The following is a 17,304-nucleotide window of genomic DNA, read 5'->3' on the forward strand; positions in this document are numbered from 1 at the left end:
AATACCTAAGTGGTAAGATTGCACAGGTCCCAGGTTCAATACCTAGCAACAGGAGGCAGGAAGAGGATGTGGGTGAGGGGGAGGGGACGGACAATAACAAAGAACAATATCTGAATTCAAAAGGCCAAGGCAGGAGGATCAAGAGCTTGAGGGCAGCCTTTGACTTAAAAACCAAAACAACTAAAAAACACTTAACAAAAGATACACCATTTCCCCACCTGCCTCTCTTATATCTTCCTCAGAACTAACTACCCAAAATTCTATTATTAAATAAAGGTAACTTCACGTAGATAGAACAACAACTGAAAATGGTCAATCCTTTGGGGTGGTTTGAATATGCTTGACCCAGTGGGTGGCACTATTAGAAGGTGTGGCCTTGCTGGAGGAAGTGTGTCACTGTGGGGGTGGGCTTCAAGAGACTCTCCTCCTAGCTGCCTGGTAATCAGTCTTCTCCTGTTTGCCTTTGGAACAAGATGTAGAACTCTCTCAGCTCCTCCTGCACCATGCCTGCCTGGAAGCCGCCATGCTCCCATCTTGATGATAATGGACTGAACCTCAGAATCTGTAAGCCTGCCCAATTAAATGTCATATTTATAAGAGTTGCCCTGGTCATGGAGTCTCTTCACAGCAATGGAAACCCTAACTTCTCAGACACCCTTCTTCTCACTCTGCATCACCCCACAGAGCGCTGTGTCATGTAGCTGCCTCATAATTGGGCAGCTTTATCCTGACAAGCCATACATACATTTCTTAAAGGGCAACCTTTAAGTCAAAGCAAACTCTACTTCTAAGCTTTGCTCTCCCTTCTCCAACAGAGGAAGGTCATGATTCTAATTCCAAGGAACAGAGAAGATTATACTGTTGAATGTCCACCTTTCCTTTTTTCACAATTCCTTTTTCATTGATTTCATTTATGATATGCTTTTATTTATGATAAATGATTTCACAGTTTTACAATTACATAGTTTCACAAATCATCTCAAGATGCATTTAACCTCTATCTTTCATTTTGGGTTGCACAAGTCACACGCTTTATTTACATTGTATTTTCTTTGTTTTTAAATTTTGTTTTGTTTCGTTGAGGGAGGTACTCACTTTAACCCATGCTGACCTGAAAATCACTCTGTAGCCCAGGCTTGCCTCAAACTCACAGCAGTTCTCTTACTCTAGCCTTCTGGATGCTGGGATTACAGGTAGGAGTCACCATAGCCTACAGTTTTTATTTTTAATTTCTTTAATATTCTCCACTAAATTATACCACTTCCTTCTCTTTTTTTGAATGACATTTAAAATACTCTAAAAACTAATTCCATTGTCTATTCTTATTTTTTAAATATATAGGAATCTCGATTATATAGTCAGACTATAATTCAAATATATTCAGCATTTCCTCTTAATAAAATAACCTAGAGCCGGGCGGTGGTGGCGCACGCCTTTAATCCCAGCACTTAGGAAGCAGGGGCAGGCAGATCTCTGAGTTCAAGACCAGCCTGGTCTACAGTTCTAGGATAGCAAAGGGTACACAGAGAAATTCTGTCTCGAACAAAATAACCTAAATTCAGCTTGACTAATAAAATCAACAAAAAGCAGATTTTTTCCTCAGAGTACTTATCAACTATGTGAGACAGAGTACTTGTATACCAAAACAGATTACACTGACGATTCACAAGTATTAGAGGCTGGTTAAAACTAGAGACAGCTTGGCGGAGAAAAATACATATTGTTCCTGCAGAGGTTTCCAGACTCCCTATCAGTAGGTCACAACCACCTTTATAATGCCAGTTCCAAGGGGATCCAATGCTTCTGGCCTCCTTAGACACCTGCACTCATGTGCACGTCCCAGTACAGATACATGCATGATTTTAAAAACAATGAAGTCTAAGGAGTTTGCTCTGCATGCATGAGGACATGAATTTAGCTTCCCAGCACCCACAGAAAATGCAGCTATGTCGTTTGTTCTTAACCCCAAAACTAGTACAGCAGAAAAAGGCAGATTCCAGGGGTTCACTGGCCTGCCAATCTAAATAAGCCAGGGAGCTGCAGTACTGCTAAAGACCCTACTTCAAAAGATAAGGTGAAGATCAGTATAAAAAGAAAGACACCTACCTGACTTCAACCTCCAGCCTTTACACATACATGCTCAGAGGAGTGTCTGTCTGTCTGTCTGTCTGTCTGGGGAGTGTCTGTCTGTCTCTGTCTCTGTCTCTCTCTCTCTCTCACACACACACACACACTAAATAGGCTGACTGATATTTCTACATTAAATAGAAACCTGTCTTAGTTAGGATTTTACTGCTGTGAACAGACATAATGAATGACCAAGGCAACTCTTATAAGGACAACATTTAATTGGGGCTGGCTTACAGGATCAGAGGTTCAGTTCGTTATCATCAAGGTGGGAGCACAGCAGCATCCAGGCAGGCATGGTGCAGGAGGAGATAAGAGTTCTACATCTTCATCTGAAGACTACTAGAAGACTGATTACCAGGCAGCTAGGAGGAGGGTCTCAAAGCCTACCCCCACAGTAACACACTTCCTCCAACAAGGCCACACCTCTTAGTAGTGCCACTCCAGGGGCCAAGCATATTCAAACCACCACAAACTTGAGTTTGATCCCCTGGACCCACCCACAAGATAGAAGAGAACCAGTTCCCACAAGATGTCCGAGGACTTCTATCCACCCATTACAGCATTCATGTACACTACACTACATTACACACACATACACACATACACACACACACACACACACACACACACACACACACACACAAATAAAAAATTTAAACAATTTTAAAATTTAGAAAAAAAAAATCTTTGTTCTTATTTACTTATCCCTTTGTGTCTTAAAAGAGCTACACCAGGATGTAGATTCGTGGTAGAGTTCTTGCCTAGCACACAAAATTCTGGGTTTGATCCCTAACACAATTGAGAGCAGGGGCTACAAGCCAATTATACACGGGTGTTCCAGACCCAACGCCCTAAGTTCCTGATACTGCTGTGCTTAAGCTAATACAGAAGATGAAAATTTAACAGCTACCAGTATCTTTTTGCAGATATTACTTTTTTAATATTACCTTTTTTTTCTGCTTGCTTACCTTTGTTGACAGTACTTTAAATGTACTCTGTTCTGGTATTACAGGGTGAAGCAAGCTCAATTTCAAACTGTAGTCTTCTCCAGAAGGAATCTTCACCAAAGCAGACAACTAAGAAAAACAAAATTAGTATCATACTTTGTAAATGTATATAAAAGGCTAAGCATTTAATATAACTACAAATTTCAGCAATGTTGCACATTAAGTATTTTACATAGAAATCAGATGTGTGAGTATGTGTGTATGAGTGAGTGTGTGAGTGTGTGAGTGTGTGTGAGAGTGTGTGAGTGTGTGTGAGAGTGTGTGTGTGTGCGTGTGTGTGTGTGTCTGAGATGACAGGTTTCAGGAGTCTGCTTTCTCCCTCCCCCATGTGGAACTCCAGGATTGAACTCAGACTGTCAGGCTTGGCGACCAGGGCCTTTACCCTCCTAGCCATCTCACCAGTCAGATTTACAAACTTCAAAAGAGTATTTTCTTTTTTCCACATGGCATCTCTCATTTAAATTCTCATATACAGAACCAAATGATAGAGAAGAATGTTGCACAGTATTAATTACAGGTCTAAATTACACATATTTAGCATTCAAATCAAGAAAACATAATACAACAATAAAGTAATATAGGATATAGCTTTTTAAAATGCCTACTCATATATAAACTATGTTAATTCTACCACAATACTGCATGTAAATATCTATCAAGAGGAAGGAAAAACCTCTTTTAAAGTAACATATACCAGTAAGTTTAACCAAAGGATTGATCTTACTGTCAGCCCAGCTCTGCTTTGCACTGCAAATCTAACAGATGATGTAAGCCAGCAACAGTAGCATAAGTACACCATGAGAACTGCAACAGGTTTGAGGCCAGCCATGGCTACATAGCAAGACCTTGTCTCAGACCAAGTACAAGCACCTCTAGAGACAGCCTACCGCAACATGTTCTTAGTTCAAATTTTCAAAAACTTCAAATGAAAAGCAATACTTCCAATTTTATTTAGTATTTTCCATTTTATCTCAAGAAGAAATGAAATATATTTAATAAACTTGTATAAATTGTTCATATACTAAATTTGCAAATAGTATTTAACAGTATTCTATATAAGGTTCAAAGTCTAATTACCTCTTTTTCTGAAAATTCCACATGTACATCATTCTTCTGAACATTCTTGATCATAAGTGTAATGATTACTTGAGATTCTGTTTGATACCAGTCATACCTATTTAAAGAAATATCTTAATTTCTGATATTCTTAAAGTTGTCAAGTTAATAGTCTGTTAAGAACAAGAGCTCCACCTTTAGGACGTAAATGACAAAGCAGCTATAAACAACTAATTCCTATCACTACACTGGTGGAAAAGAGTAGATAGACAAAGTCAAACCTTTCCAGACCCAACGCCCCAAGTTCCTCATACTGCTGTGCTTTAGCTAACACAGAAGATGAAGCTTTAACAGCTACCAGTTATGCGCACCACCATCATCTTCTAACTCTTTTTAAAAACAGACTGAGTACTAGCTTGGAAAGATGAAGCAGTCAGCTTTCAATCAAACTGGCAGCACTGTCATAGTGGACACAGGTCAACCTGTGACAGTACTCTACGTTCTGCTCACTCAAGGTGGGGGCAAATACAAGGGGGAGAAACAATGAGAAGCACTGCATAGATCCCCGCAGCGCCTGTCGACACACTATACACTGTAGTAAAGGGTTGATTCAAGTTCAGAGCGAAGACCAGTGTCTAAGGAGACGTATTTGACATGTCCTAGCACAACGAAGGCGCTGAAAATGTAAGCGTCTCACTTCCAAACTAGACTAAAATCTCCCAGAGGGCAAAGCTGCTTGTGTTTACATGGCTAGAGAACACTTTGTATGTTGTGTGCATGTGGCCTCGTGAATGTGTGTGTTGGCCAGCAGTTGGGCGTCTTCTGTAATTGTTTTCTACATTATTTCTTGAAGTAAGCTTATCACTCAACTGGAGTTTATTAAATGGCTGGAGAAGCTTGGCTGGCCAGTGAGCTCCAGGGGCCAGCTTTCTCTACTCCTCAGCACCAGGACCACAGACATGTGCTGCCATGATGAGTCTTTTGTTTGGTTGGGTTTGTTATTCTGTATTAATGTGGGTGATGAAAATCCAAACTCAGATCCTCACTGTTGCAGGACAAGCACTTCACTGACTTAGCCATAGTCAAAGCCTTGCTGTTCATTCATTATGTGATTGCAGTACTAGCTTTGAACTCATGTACAACATTCCTAAGAAAAACTGATCCAAATATAAGAGGCAGGATAAGGAGTGAGGATACAGTTCACCTACACGGCACTTGCCTAGGATGCATGAGGCCTTTGCTGGTTCAGTCCTCAGCACTTCTCATGCATGCGTGCATACACATACACACATACATACACACACACACACACACACACACACACACACACAACACAGAGATACAGACACACGCACACAGACACACACACACAACAGCAGCAGCATGGCAAATTTCAATTTTGTGTAGCCTACTACTTCTTTACATGGATAATAGTGACTTAACTGGAAGCAACTCTCCTTAATATACACAAAGGCCACATAATGTGGAACCAAGCTAAGCCAAGTTTAGAGATGACAGTTATTTGAATTCATTAAGATGCTAACACTAATTAGTAGACAGACTTAAAGTTAAATTTTCATGAGGACTGTAACACAAGTTTTAAATTAGAAAACACTTAAAATCACAGTTAAGGATCTGCCTTCTGTGAAACCAGAATTTTCTCCTCTTTAAGCATGTTTACCAGGGGCCGCTTTACAAGAAAAGAAACACTTACTTGATTTTTGACTGGGTCCTCTGAGATGAAGACTAGTTTTGGCAAGTTGAAAGAGAAAAATTTTACATTAGTTTACCAGCTATATTAAAAACTTCATGTATTATTAACTGAGCCTTGTAGGTCTATAATATAGAAAAAGTACAGTGTGTAGTCTCAGTGCTTGGCCAGCTGTAGGAGTAAGCAGTAGGAATAGAGGTACCCCACCAGCCTTACACAGTGAGACCCTGCCGCAACTAACAACTAGCTTTTCTATAACCAGAAAAACCAACTTGTGTAGTACATCCAGTTGAAAGATACAGAACACAAGAACTGAAGACCATTTTCAGTGGGTGTGGCAACACACCTATAATCCCAGCACTTGGGAGGTAGAAGCAGGAAGAACAGGAGTGAAAGGTCATCTTCAATGACAAGACCAGCCCAGGCTACAGGAGACCTTGTCAAGAAAGAGCCAGTATAATATAACCTTAGACTTAATTATGATTACCAAACACTGCTCTAGAAACAGTAAAGGATCATCTCAAGGGTTAGCTTCAGAAGGCCATTTTACCACATTTAAAGCACCTCTGCAACATAACCATAAGGAAATGAAAGCACTGGAATTATAAGAGTGAGCCACCACTCCCAGTCAGCAAAATGGGTCTTACCTAAACCATACACTGAAACTATATGCTCACTAGCTAAGGCTATGTAAAGGTAAAGAAGATGCCCCAAATCATGAGTGGCTTCTAATTTGTCCCTCATGAAAAAGGAAGCAACCAAAGAAGCAAAACCACTCTAGAGGTGTGAAGTCAACTTGGACTTACTCACCAGCCTTAGCTCACAGGAAACAAGTGCAGATACTGACTAGTACACGTATAATGTAACCTGGAACCAGGACAAAACTACACTAAATCGGGGCTGGAGAGAGGGCTCAGCAGTTAAGAGAACTGGCTGCTCTCCAGAAGATCCAGGTTTGATTTATAGCACCAACCTGACAGCTCACAACCACCTGTAACTCCAGTTCCAGGGGATCCAATGCCCACTTGATGTCATGATGCACATATATGTACTTTTAGGGAAAACACTCAAGCACATTAAAAATAAAAAAACTTAAAAAAAAAATAGACCGACCAACCGACCATCCAAAATAAGGGGTAGGTATATATGCTTTTGCTTTATTACTGGACTAATGTGGTTTTGTTAGCCAAATGCCATTCTGTTAAGTGCAAGCTGTTATAGTTTAGATTCTAAGTATCCCCCGGTCCCAAAGGTTAACATAGCTGATGGAACCATTCTGGGAGTTAGGGCCTGTCTAGAAGAAAGAAGTCACTGGGGAACTGAATGCCTTTGAAAGTTATATTGGGTGTCCTGTCTGCTCACCTCTTTGTTTTCTGGTCACCTGATGTAAACTGCTATGCTTTAACTGATCTCCCAAAACAGATGAGCCAAAATAAATCTTCCCTCCCTTAAACTGCTTTTCTTAGTTCATAGAACTTGCAAAAGCCTGGCCCACACACAAACCTGGACTCAATTGCAAATATTCTAAGGCATGAACAAAAACTATTAACAGGTAAACCAGGAAGTCAGCCTTAAAGACCTCTCCACTTAGTTCCTCAGTTACCACCCAATTACCTAGGAATGAAGGGAAAGCATGGGCGTACAGAGGTGGTTGAACAGGGCTTCAATTTTGGAAGCTGTTGTAAACTTTACCTATATACATGCATTGACTAATATTCCCAAGAAATCTGAAGCAGAACAGCTCTGTTAGCTGCAGTTTTTAACCTCCAGTTTTTCCAAACAGTATTGGAAAATACTCTGTATAGCCCTGGCTGTCGGGAAACTCACTCTATAAACCAGACTGGCCTTGAACTCAGAGAGCCACCTGCCTCTGTCTGCCTCTGGGATTACAGGCCCTGCTGGAAATCATTCTTTAAAAAGATGAACAAGCATCTCAAAAAGGTAATTATCCATAGTCAGGACTATCTACACATTTCCCAAGTCACTGTGATTTTCTTTATTATGTATGTGACAACTACTACTAAAACGGTATGCCATAATTTAAGTCTAACATATGAAAGTCAAAACTGATGAAAAACCAAAATGACTCTGGGACTGGAGAGATGGCTCAGCAGTTATCAATACCGGCTGCTCGTCCAGAAGACCCAGGTTCAATTCCCAGCATCCACATGACAGCTCAAAACCATATGCCAACTCTAGTCCCAGAGATGAGATGGCCTCTTCTGACTTCCACGGGTAACACACTTGTGGTACACAGATATACACACAGATAAAACACTAATACACATAAAGAAATTTCAAAAATTAAATTCAAATATTTTAAGTTTCTTTGCCTTATAATTTCATGGTAGTTTTTTAAAAGATTTATTCACTTCCTATTTCTATGTATGTATGCCTGCACAAGTGTCTCCTCACCACATGAGAACAAGTATCCTATGAGACCAGAGGGTATCAGATACTCTGGAACTAGTAGAGTCACATGTGGTTGTGAGTCACTTGATGCAAATTCTGGGAACTGAATCTGAGTCCTCTGGAAGAGCAGCAAATGCTTTTAAGTACTGAGCTAGCTCTGCAGCCTCGGCACTGTAATTTGTAACAATGTTTTGAACATGAAAATCCTCAACTGTTAACAAACATTAAGAATGAACCAAAGGGAGCTAGAGAGATGGCTCAGCGGTGAGATACATTAGCTATTCTTCCAGAAGTCCCAAGTTCAAATCTCAGCAACCATATGATGGCTCAAAACCATCTTTAATGGGATCTGATCCCTCCTTCTGGCCTGCAAGTGTACACACAAACCACAAAACTCATATACATAAACAAATCTTTTTTTTAAAATGAACCAAACAGAAGCATTTCCAGTTTACTTTAAGCCTACTGTAAAAAGCTCCACACGATAACAATTATTTAATTAGTGGCTGTTGGTAACTGGTAAAGAACAGACAGGAAATAATGATCCTGATGACATAAAAACCCAGTCAGCTTAGATTATATACTAAACTCATTCAGACAGTCCAGGACTTCCTATGGTTATAAACTTGTAGCTTTTATTTCAACAAACAAGCTATTTCAGAGAACTAATACTTAAGTGGAACCGTTTAATATTTATGAGAGCTCATGCCAAGCTCTAGCTTAAATATATATTTAATTAATTAAATTCAACATGATGAAACAAAACGTGAGGGATGAGAGGACTTACCACTTCAGGTTCTGATCCTATAAAACAAAAAAGAAAGCATTTTCAGATACCAGTATGTTTATAGGCAAAGCTACAGACATGATTTCTACAGAAAACACATCAACCAAAAAGTTAATTTTTTATGTATTTCAAATGAAGCAAACTGTTTCCATTTTGCATCCAAGAGTTACTTTTTTGATTCCTTGGTTATCTTTAACTGGTAATAACATAATACTATTGGCAAAGCAAAACCATTAAATTTTCCTTCTGACATAAGACTGAAAACGAGGGTCAGGAGGAAACAGTCTCCTGTCAGGGCTGGACTTAGTAGTGTAACTTAGTAGTGGAGCGACCACTTGCCCAGCATGTACAAGGTCATGGGTTTTGTCCCCAGAACCAAGAAAGGAAGATTAAAGAAAAATATTTTAACCAAAAATCTTGAAATGTTTCTTTTAAAACAGAACTGTGGAAGCCTACCTAACATACTTACCATTCTGAATCTCTTGGCATCTTTTAATCCAAATGTCAAAATTTGTATCTGTACCTAGAACAACGAAAAACTTAGTATAAAATCCCTAATATGCACAATGTAGTGTATTAATTCAACAAGTATTACTAGCCAGCTGCTGTGCCCCAAGTAGTCTGAGCACGGGGAACTGAGCAGCCAATAAAATAGTATTACCTGCCCAAACTGAGATTCCAGCAGCCATACTTTTAATGCTCTAACGTAACAAAGGATGTACCACTGACCTGCTCATCCTAGAAACCTATTACGTTACAGCAGTTCTAACTGCAGCCTACCTCACTAGTTTCTCAGTTGGTCTTCCACCTGTTTGTTAAGGCAAGATCTCTCTCAATCAAGCACAGAGCTTATTGATGTGGCTACTCTGGAAGCCAACTTGCTCCAGAAACCCTCTGCCCCAGCCAGCTCAGGCTGGAATTAAAGTTAGCTACCACCCTGACTTTGTACTCAAAGGTTCTGGGGGCCCAAATTCTTACCCTCACGCTTGACAGTAAGTGCTTAAGTGGCTAACCCATTCCCCAGACCCTAATTTTGGTTTCTAATAAGAACGTTTATCTGTAATTTAAATGCTAAAAAAAAGGTCAATTTCATCAAACCTTAAGTGAATTCAAATCCTAAAATTACCACAAAATAATGTTAAAAGAAAGAAAAGGGGTTTTGGGTTTCTGGGACAAGGAGATTTTAACAAAATCTAACTATGGTAGTTAAGATCCAGAAACTGTAATTCTAATACTTACTATCTAATTTCTGTCCTTCTGCAAACGTTTCTAAAGCAGAAGCGTAGTCTTTTTCATGGTATTCACATATCCTGTGTGAGGACATTCCAAATAAATTAATATACACACATTAAATCATAGAAAACAGCTTTCATTCTAATAAAATATTTGACTTTCATATGCTGAAAGAGAATTTAAATGCTAATCAACCAGAATTTTTTTAGATACTCTAACATTTAGTGTAATAGTCATTAATTAAACTCAATTTTAATACTCATTTCAGAGGAATCTGATCTTAACTGTACAAATATATCCATTTGTTCTAAGCCAAAACAATTATGCATAACAATTAGGTTCTCAGTTAAATAAGTCATGCTTATCAGTGATAATAAACAGTGCTTAACAAATACACACAAAATAGACTAAGTTTTTGCCCATTATTAAATGCAGCTAACCGGCTTTGCTGACAGAGAGCATCTGTCAGTTCCATCCATACTTTGCAGATATTTCAATCATCCCTAGTTTAGAAATCACATGTCTGTTATGATACTAACATATGTTAACATACTAACATAAGTTAGTATTGTAAGATTACAGCATGCATAAATAGCTTACAACAAAGTTACTCAACAAATCAACACCTACTGGCTATAATCCAAACCCAACACATTACATACCCTTTCCTCAGAATAGCAGTAGAATTATTTGGATTGAGTTCAAGAGACTTCTTTACATCAGCAATACCATCTATATATAAAAAGGAAAGATTGTTTAATCAGATATTTACAGATCCAGCACATACTACACACGAAATCTAAATCAGAAACAGCACAGTGGTTCAGCTGGCAAACTTAACAACCTCAATTCGATGCCAGGCTCGCCTGGCGGAATGAGAATAGACTTCCTCAACTTGTCCTCTGCCCTCCATGTATGCACTCACAGCACAAAGACACCCATAAAATAAATAATGTAAAACAAATGAATATTTTTTTAACCTTTTAAATTGGTAAAAGGCCAAATGGTTTTTAAATTAGGGGAAACTAATCCAAGATAAAATTCAAGTATTACTTTTGTATCTTCCATTTGATCTAATATTTGGCTTCCTTCCTTTTAAAAATTGTATTTTTAAAATTGTGTGTCTGCCAGTCTGTCCACAAAGTTCGGGTCCCAGGGAAGCCAGAAAAGGGTATCAGATCTTTAGGAGCCAGAGTGACTGGCAGTTACGAGCAGCCTAACATGGGTGCTGAGAACAGAACTCCGTCCTCTGTAGAGAGCAATAGCCATGCTCTTACTGCTCCAACTCCTTTATTCCTAAAGTTCATCTGTCATCAGTAAATGAAGCTGTGCCCTCCAGCTTATCTACTCCTCTCATGAAGAACATTTACATAGTTTAACTCAAAGGCACATTCTTGCCTACCCCAATACTTTAAAGTCGAAAACTTAGAAATACAGCCATTTTTTATTAAAAATTGCTAACAAAAGGAATATAGTAAATTCAGCTGCCATGAATGCCATCTCTATAAATTCTCTGCCCACTGTAGAAAAAACATCTGTAGAAAAGACAACTGCTAAGTCAACGTTACTCAGAATGTTTCTCTCATGAAAAACCATGTTAAAGATGGTCAAAGACGGTGATGGAGAGATGACTCGGCCATGAAAGAAGGCCCTCATCTGCAAGCACAAACACCTAAATACAGTCCCCAGCACCACCTAACAACTCCAGGTGTGGTCATTAAGAATCCCTGGGGCTCACTGGCCAACAGTCTAGCCTGGTGAGCTCTCGGCCAATGAGACAGCCTGTCTTTCAATGTGATGGACAGCATTCCGGAGTGTGCCCAGGCTTACCCTCTGGCTTTCATACACACACACACAAAGGCACACACACAGACTCCATTTGGACATTCTGACTTGGGAAAATTTTATAAGTAAACTACAAAATGACAAAACAGTTTGTAAGAAACGTTACCACAGTATTTCCCAAGAAGAATGTGACAATAAGCTCTCTGACAGTAATACTGTGCGTCATCTGGGTTCTGTTCCAAAGCCTTAGTCAGCTCCTACAAATACAAATGTGGATTGTCAGTAAATTATGTTCAAAGCCATCAAATTCTAATTAAAATTTTAACTTAAAATCAACCTATTGGAGAAAAACAATAAGGAAACAAGCATGGGGCTTTGTCATCATAAGGGAACCCTATTTCCTCCTTCCTCCCTAACCCATACCAAGCTCAAAATGTACTACTTATGAAAAGCACTTAGCAGTTCTTGGTCTGTTGTAAGAGCTCAATAAATAGTAATTATTATCAACTCATTTATTCCTCAAAGCTCAGCTGAGATACACAGACCAGGTCAGAATTCCTCCTCATATGGGGAAGGCCAAAAATACCATGTAGAACTTGAGGTGCCTAGAAAATATAAAGCTAGCTGGATGACGGTGCACACCTTCAACCCCAGCCCGTGGGAGGCAGAGGCAGGCACATCTCGAGTTATCGGCCAGCCTTGTCTACAAAATGAGTTCCAGGACAGTCAGGGCTGTTAGACAAAGAAACCCTATCTCAAAAAACCAAACCAAACAAAGCAAAATATAAAACTATCTAACTTCTATAGTTTATGGAGGTCAACAGAATGAGTGAATGCACAGCCACCCAGCCTTCCCTATGGATTCCAGAAAACCAAAACAGATTACAACAATCCACTCAAAGCCCAGAAAAAAATCTAACAGACAACCAATTGAGAGTTAGCATTAGAAAGATAAAAACATTCACTGCCTGGGGAGTCACAATGCTCACAGTAGTTGGACTATTAACAACGCAAGAAAACATCACATGTTAATAAGGCCAACGCCAAGTGCAGACAAAAAGACTGATTCTCTATTCAGTGAGCCCATACATGAGTATTTATAAAAGATTTATTTAAATAACCACTTAACCACTGACTTTAATTCTAATGATTCCCAAAACCAATGTATACCAGAAAAATCAAAATACACCTAAACCCAGGATAGGATAGGAGATAGCTTAATTTGCAGGGTGCTTGTTTAGCATACACAAAGCTTCAACCTACAAAATTGGGTATGGTGGCACACGCCTGTAATCCCAGCACTGAGGGTTCAAGGTCATCGTCTGCTACACAGCAAGTTCCAGACCAGCCTGGGTTACATGAGACCCTTGTCTGTAAACAAATTAAACAAAGTATCTCACCAAATACACCTGTAATCCACCACTTCAAAAGCACTAAATGTATTTAGTCCAACCAGAAACATCAAAACCCTTTACTGTTGTCTCTGCACAAAGCTTTCCAGCTGATGCCAAGCAAAAATCTAGGTCCTTCCAAAGACTCTTGACAGGACTCCCTTCCGTCTCTATCTAACATTGTGTTACTCTTCCCCAGCTCATGTCCAACCACAATAACCACCTAATAGTCCCTCAAAACATGTTCCTTCATCTGGCTAGAACAATGATTCTCAACCTGTGGGTTGTGACCCCTTTGGGGGTCAAACAACCCTTTTACAGAGGTCACCTAAGACAGTCTGAAAACAGGTATTTATACTATGATTCATAACGGCTGCAAAATTACAGTTATAAAGTAGTAACAAAAATAATTTCACGGTGGTGGGGGGAGGGGGCTGTTAGGTCACAGCATGAGGAAAAGGGTCTCGGCATGAGGAAGGCTGAGCACCACTGGACCAGAATGCTCTCTTCCCAGAGGGCGTAAATCCATTCTCTAACTTCCTTAGGGACAAAACCGTGCAAGAGATGAGATTCAAATCCAGGTCTGTAAACCCCCAGAATAGAACTTACACAAAACAGCAGCAACCCCAGCTCATTTCACTGAGCATCTCTCTCCACTGCCTGTATTCATGTTCTCTAGTATTCTGAAATCTCTAGGTTAAGTAAATCTTCTACTTAATTTTTAAAACAATTTTGAAAATAGCAAATAAACTGAGAATAATGACATACACCTTTAATCCCAGTTTAGGGGCAGGACAGGGGCAGAGAAAGGGGCAGAGAAAGGGGCAGGGGCAGGGGCAGGAGATCTCTGAGCTTGAGACCAGCCTGGTCTATATAGAGAATTCCAAGACAGCCAGGGTTACATTGAGAGATCTTGTCTCAAAAGAAAAAGAAAAATGGAATATTATGACCAAAAAGTTATTACAGATTATACTGATGTCAAAATCATCAAATTCAAAAGAGTATTTTTAGAAACATTATATAACACATAAACAAACCAGATACCAGATTGAGAGAAAAAATGTTTTTAATATACAATTTTATTATTATTATTTGCTATGAATGTGGCTCAGTAGGCAGAGTGCTTCCATACTGGATACAAAACCCTTTCTCTTTTTTTCTCTTAAAAAATTTTTTTCGCCAGGCAGTGGTGGCGCACGCCTTTAATCCCAGCACTAGGGAGGCAGAGGCAGGCGGATTTCTGAGGCCAGCCTGGTCTACAAAGTGAGTTCCAGGAAAGCCAGGGCTACACAGAGAAACCCTGTCTCGAAAAACCAAAAAAAAAAAAAAAAAAAAAAAAAAAAATTCATATACTTCGATGTTTTTAACCTTCCCACAACCCCTCCCTATCCATCTAACGTTACAGTCTCTAAACAAATAAACAAAACCATGTTGTTCGCTTTGTGTTAACTGATTGACTGCTCTTGGGTTTGCTCTGGAGTGTAGTTAATATACATAGTGACTACATGGGAGAAAAACTGATTTTCCCTTTGCCATCAGCTATAAATTGCCAACAGTTTCTTGCTTAGGAGTGGGACCTCACATCCATTTCCTCTTCTCGGTGCTAGGAGCCCACCTGACATGAACCTGTAAGTCTTGAACATGCTGCTACAATTTATGTGACTTGCCCTGTTGTGCCTGGGAGGCACTGCTTCCCTACAGTCATCCATCACCACTGGCCTTTCAGCCTCCTTTTTCCCATCCCGAGTCTCCCGGAAAGGGGCTGGATAAAGATACCCCATGTAGGACTGTGCATGCTCCAGTGTCTCTCCCTCTCCGAACACCGTCCGGTTGTACTCTCTGATAACCCCTCTTCAATCCCTAATACCACATTAAAAACCAGGCATGGTGCTATATGACTGTTCAGGATTATAATCCCAACACTAGAAAGGGAGAGGAAGGAGGAGCTTTAGTTCAAAATCATCCTTGCCCACGTAATGAGTTCAGGTCAACCTGGGCTTCTGTGTCTTAAACTAAAACTAAAAAAGGCTGAAAAAAAAATTAAAAAGCAAAAACCAAAAGCCAAAAAATAAAAAAATAAAAAGCTACTACCATGTCTGTAGCCTGCAGGCTGTACTGTGTACCCTGGGCTGGCCTCAAACTTGCAGCTCCTCCTTCAGCCCTGAGTGCTGAGATTACAGGCATAAGCCACAGACAGCTTATCTATTCCTCTTGTTAAAAAGTCAAGTAAAAGCTTCAATATTTCAAGCCACTTGTGAATGTTCTTTAAAACCACTAATCAGTTGTTAGTTAAGAAAACCCAGTTCAGTAATAGCTCTGTCTCATAGAACATGCACAGACTTGGTAAGGCTGTAACAAAAAAGAAGTTTCCAAAACAGTCATACAAACGAAAAACAAAGAGAGCCAAACGTAAAAGAATGACAAATTTACAAATGGATAAAATGTGATTTATGAATAATAAACAAGTTATAAAAAAGCCCCAAACAAATCATTAAGATGACTCATAATCTTAACTAGCATGCTTTCAGTGCGCCACTGCTTCTCAAGTTTCTACCTACAGAGAAGCGTGGTCGTCAATGGAAGCAACATCGCTGGTGCCAACACTTGAATCACAGCAGCAAAAGGCTACCATTTCGTGCAGACCTAAGCCAAATATGTTGTAAACAAGTCCAAAAATACACCTGCAGAAAATGAGTTCTGTGACTTCCGTGGTAGAGCACTTGAACAGCATCAATTCCACTGCCACACAGAAAAAGAAACAGGCAAGCAAAACCCACACTGAGAAGCATGCCACTAACCACAACAATGAGGGGAAAATCTAAGATGTTAAGATTAAGACTCTAGATGGGTTGGGGCTGTAGCTCACTTGGAAGAAAGTGTGCCTAGCACACATGAAGCCCTGGGTTTGACTCCCGACACAGGCCTGAAAACCCAAATCACGTGGGTCAGAAGTTCAAAATCATCCTCAGTTACATGAGAATTGAGGATATGTGAATCCCTGCCTCAATAAACAAATACGACTTTGAAGCTGGAGCTGGAGGAGACATAGTGGTAGACCATGCACTTAGCATGCATGAGGACCTGGATTCAAACCCCAGAAAAGCTTCAAAACATTTTTTTTTAATTAATACTAACTCTTAGTAAATTTTCAAATAATTAAAATTTTAACCCGTTTAAAAATGCTAATTAAGATTCAAAGAACCAGCCGGGCGGTGGTGGCACACGCCTTTAATCCCAGCACTTGGGAGGCAGAGGCAGGCGGATTTCTGAGTTCGAGGCCAGCCTGGTCTACAGAGTGAGTTCCAGGACAGCCAGGGCTACACAGAAAAACCCTGTCTCGAAAAACAAAACAAAACAAAACAAAACAAAACAAAACAAAAAAAATCAAAGAACCAGTGGGGTGTGTGTGTGTATGTCTATCTCAATCTGGTTCCTCTTCTTTGCCCTATAATACTTAGATCCTAGCTAGGGTCTAAGTACAGAAACATCAATCCATTTGATTAAGCACTGCTGGAGAGAAAAATGTCAGCACTGATTACTGCCACGTGTTCATCAGCCTCAAGCTGTGATCTCAAGGAAGTGGCTTCCAAGTCAGCTCAGGCTGGCGTATCATATAGCCTGGGTGCTCTCCCTGCCAGATGACCTTACTCTCTTGAAACCAGAAACCTTCCAAGCTTCTTTGTTTTGAGCAGGTTAACCTTTTTACTCTGTACTTCAACTCTCTACTGAATAAAAATGTAGCTAATGACAAGTGTTGCAAGAATCCTGCAGGAGAGCTTGCTCCTCGTGAGT

General features: G+C 39.8%; 1 protein-coding gene across 1 annotated transcript in view; it reads right to left on the reverse strand.

Annotated features, from left to right (window-relative positions):
- The window catches only part of Sugt1 (SGT1 assembly cochaperone of MIS12 kinetochore complex), a 34,265-nt gene that overhangs the window by 13,991 nt on the left and 2,970 nt on the right, over positions 1-17,304 (reverse strand). The window contains exons 3-10 of the mRNA XM_034497517.2: positions 12,288-12,378; positions 10,999-11,068; positions 10,343-10,413; positions 9,573-9,626; positions 9,104-9,120; positions 5,908-5,939; positions 4,215-4,311; positions 3,099-3,206 (exon numbers count right to left, since the gene is read on the reverse strand). Coding sequence (XP_034353408.1) covers positions 3,099-3,206; positions 4,215-4,311; positions 5,908-5,939; positions 9,104-9,120; positions 9,573-9,626; positions 10,343-10,413; positions 10,999-11,068; positions 12,288-12,378 — 540 coding nt within the window. The remainder of the gene's footprint in view (positions 1-3,098; positions 3,207-4,214; positions 4,312-5,907; positions 5,940-9,103; positions 9,121-9,572; positions 9,627-10,342; positions 10,414-10,998; positions 11,069-12,287; positions 12,379-17,304) is intronic.

Source organism: Arvicanthis niloticus, chromosome 3 (genome assembly GCF_011762505.2).
Source record: "Arvicanthis niloticus isolate mArvNil1 chromosome 3, mArvNil1.pat.X, whole genome shotgun sequence".
Taxonomy (NCBI): Eukaryota; Metazoa; Chordata; class Mammalia; order Rodentia; family Muridae; genus Arvicanthis; species Arvicanthis niloticus.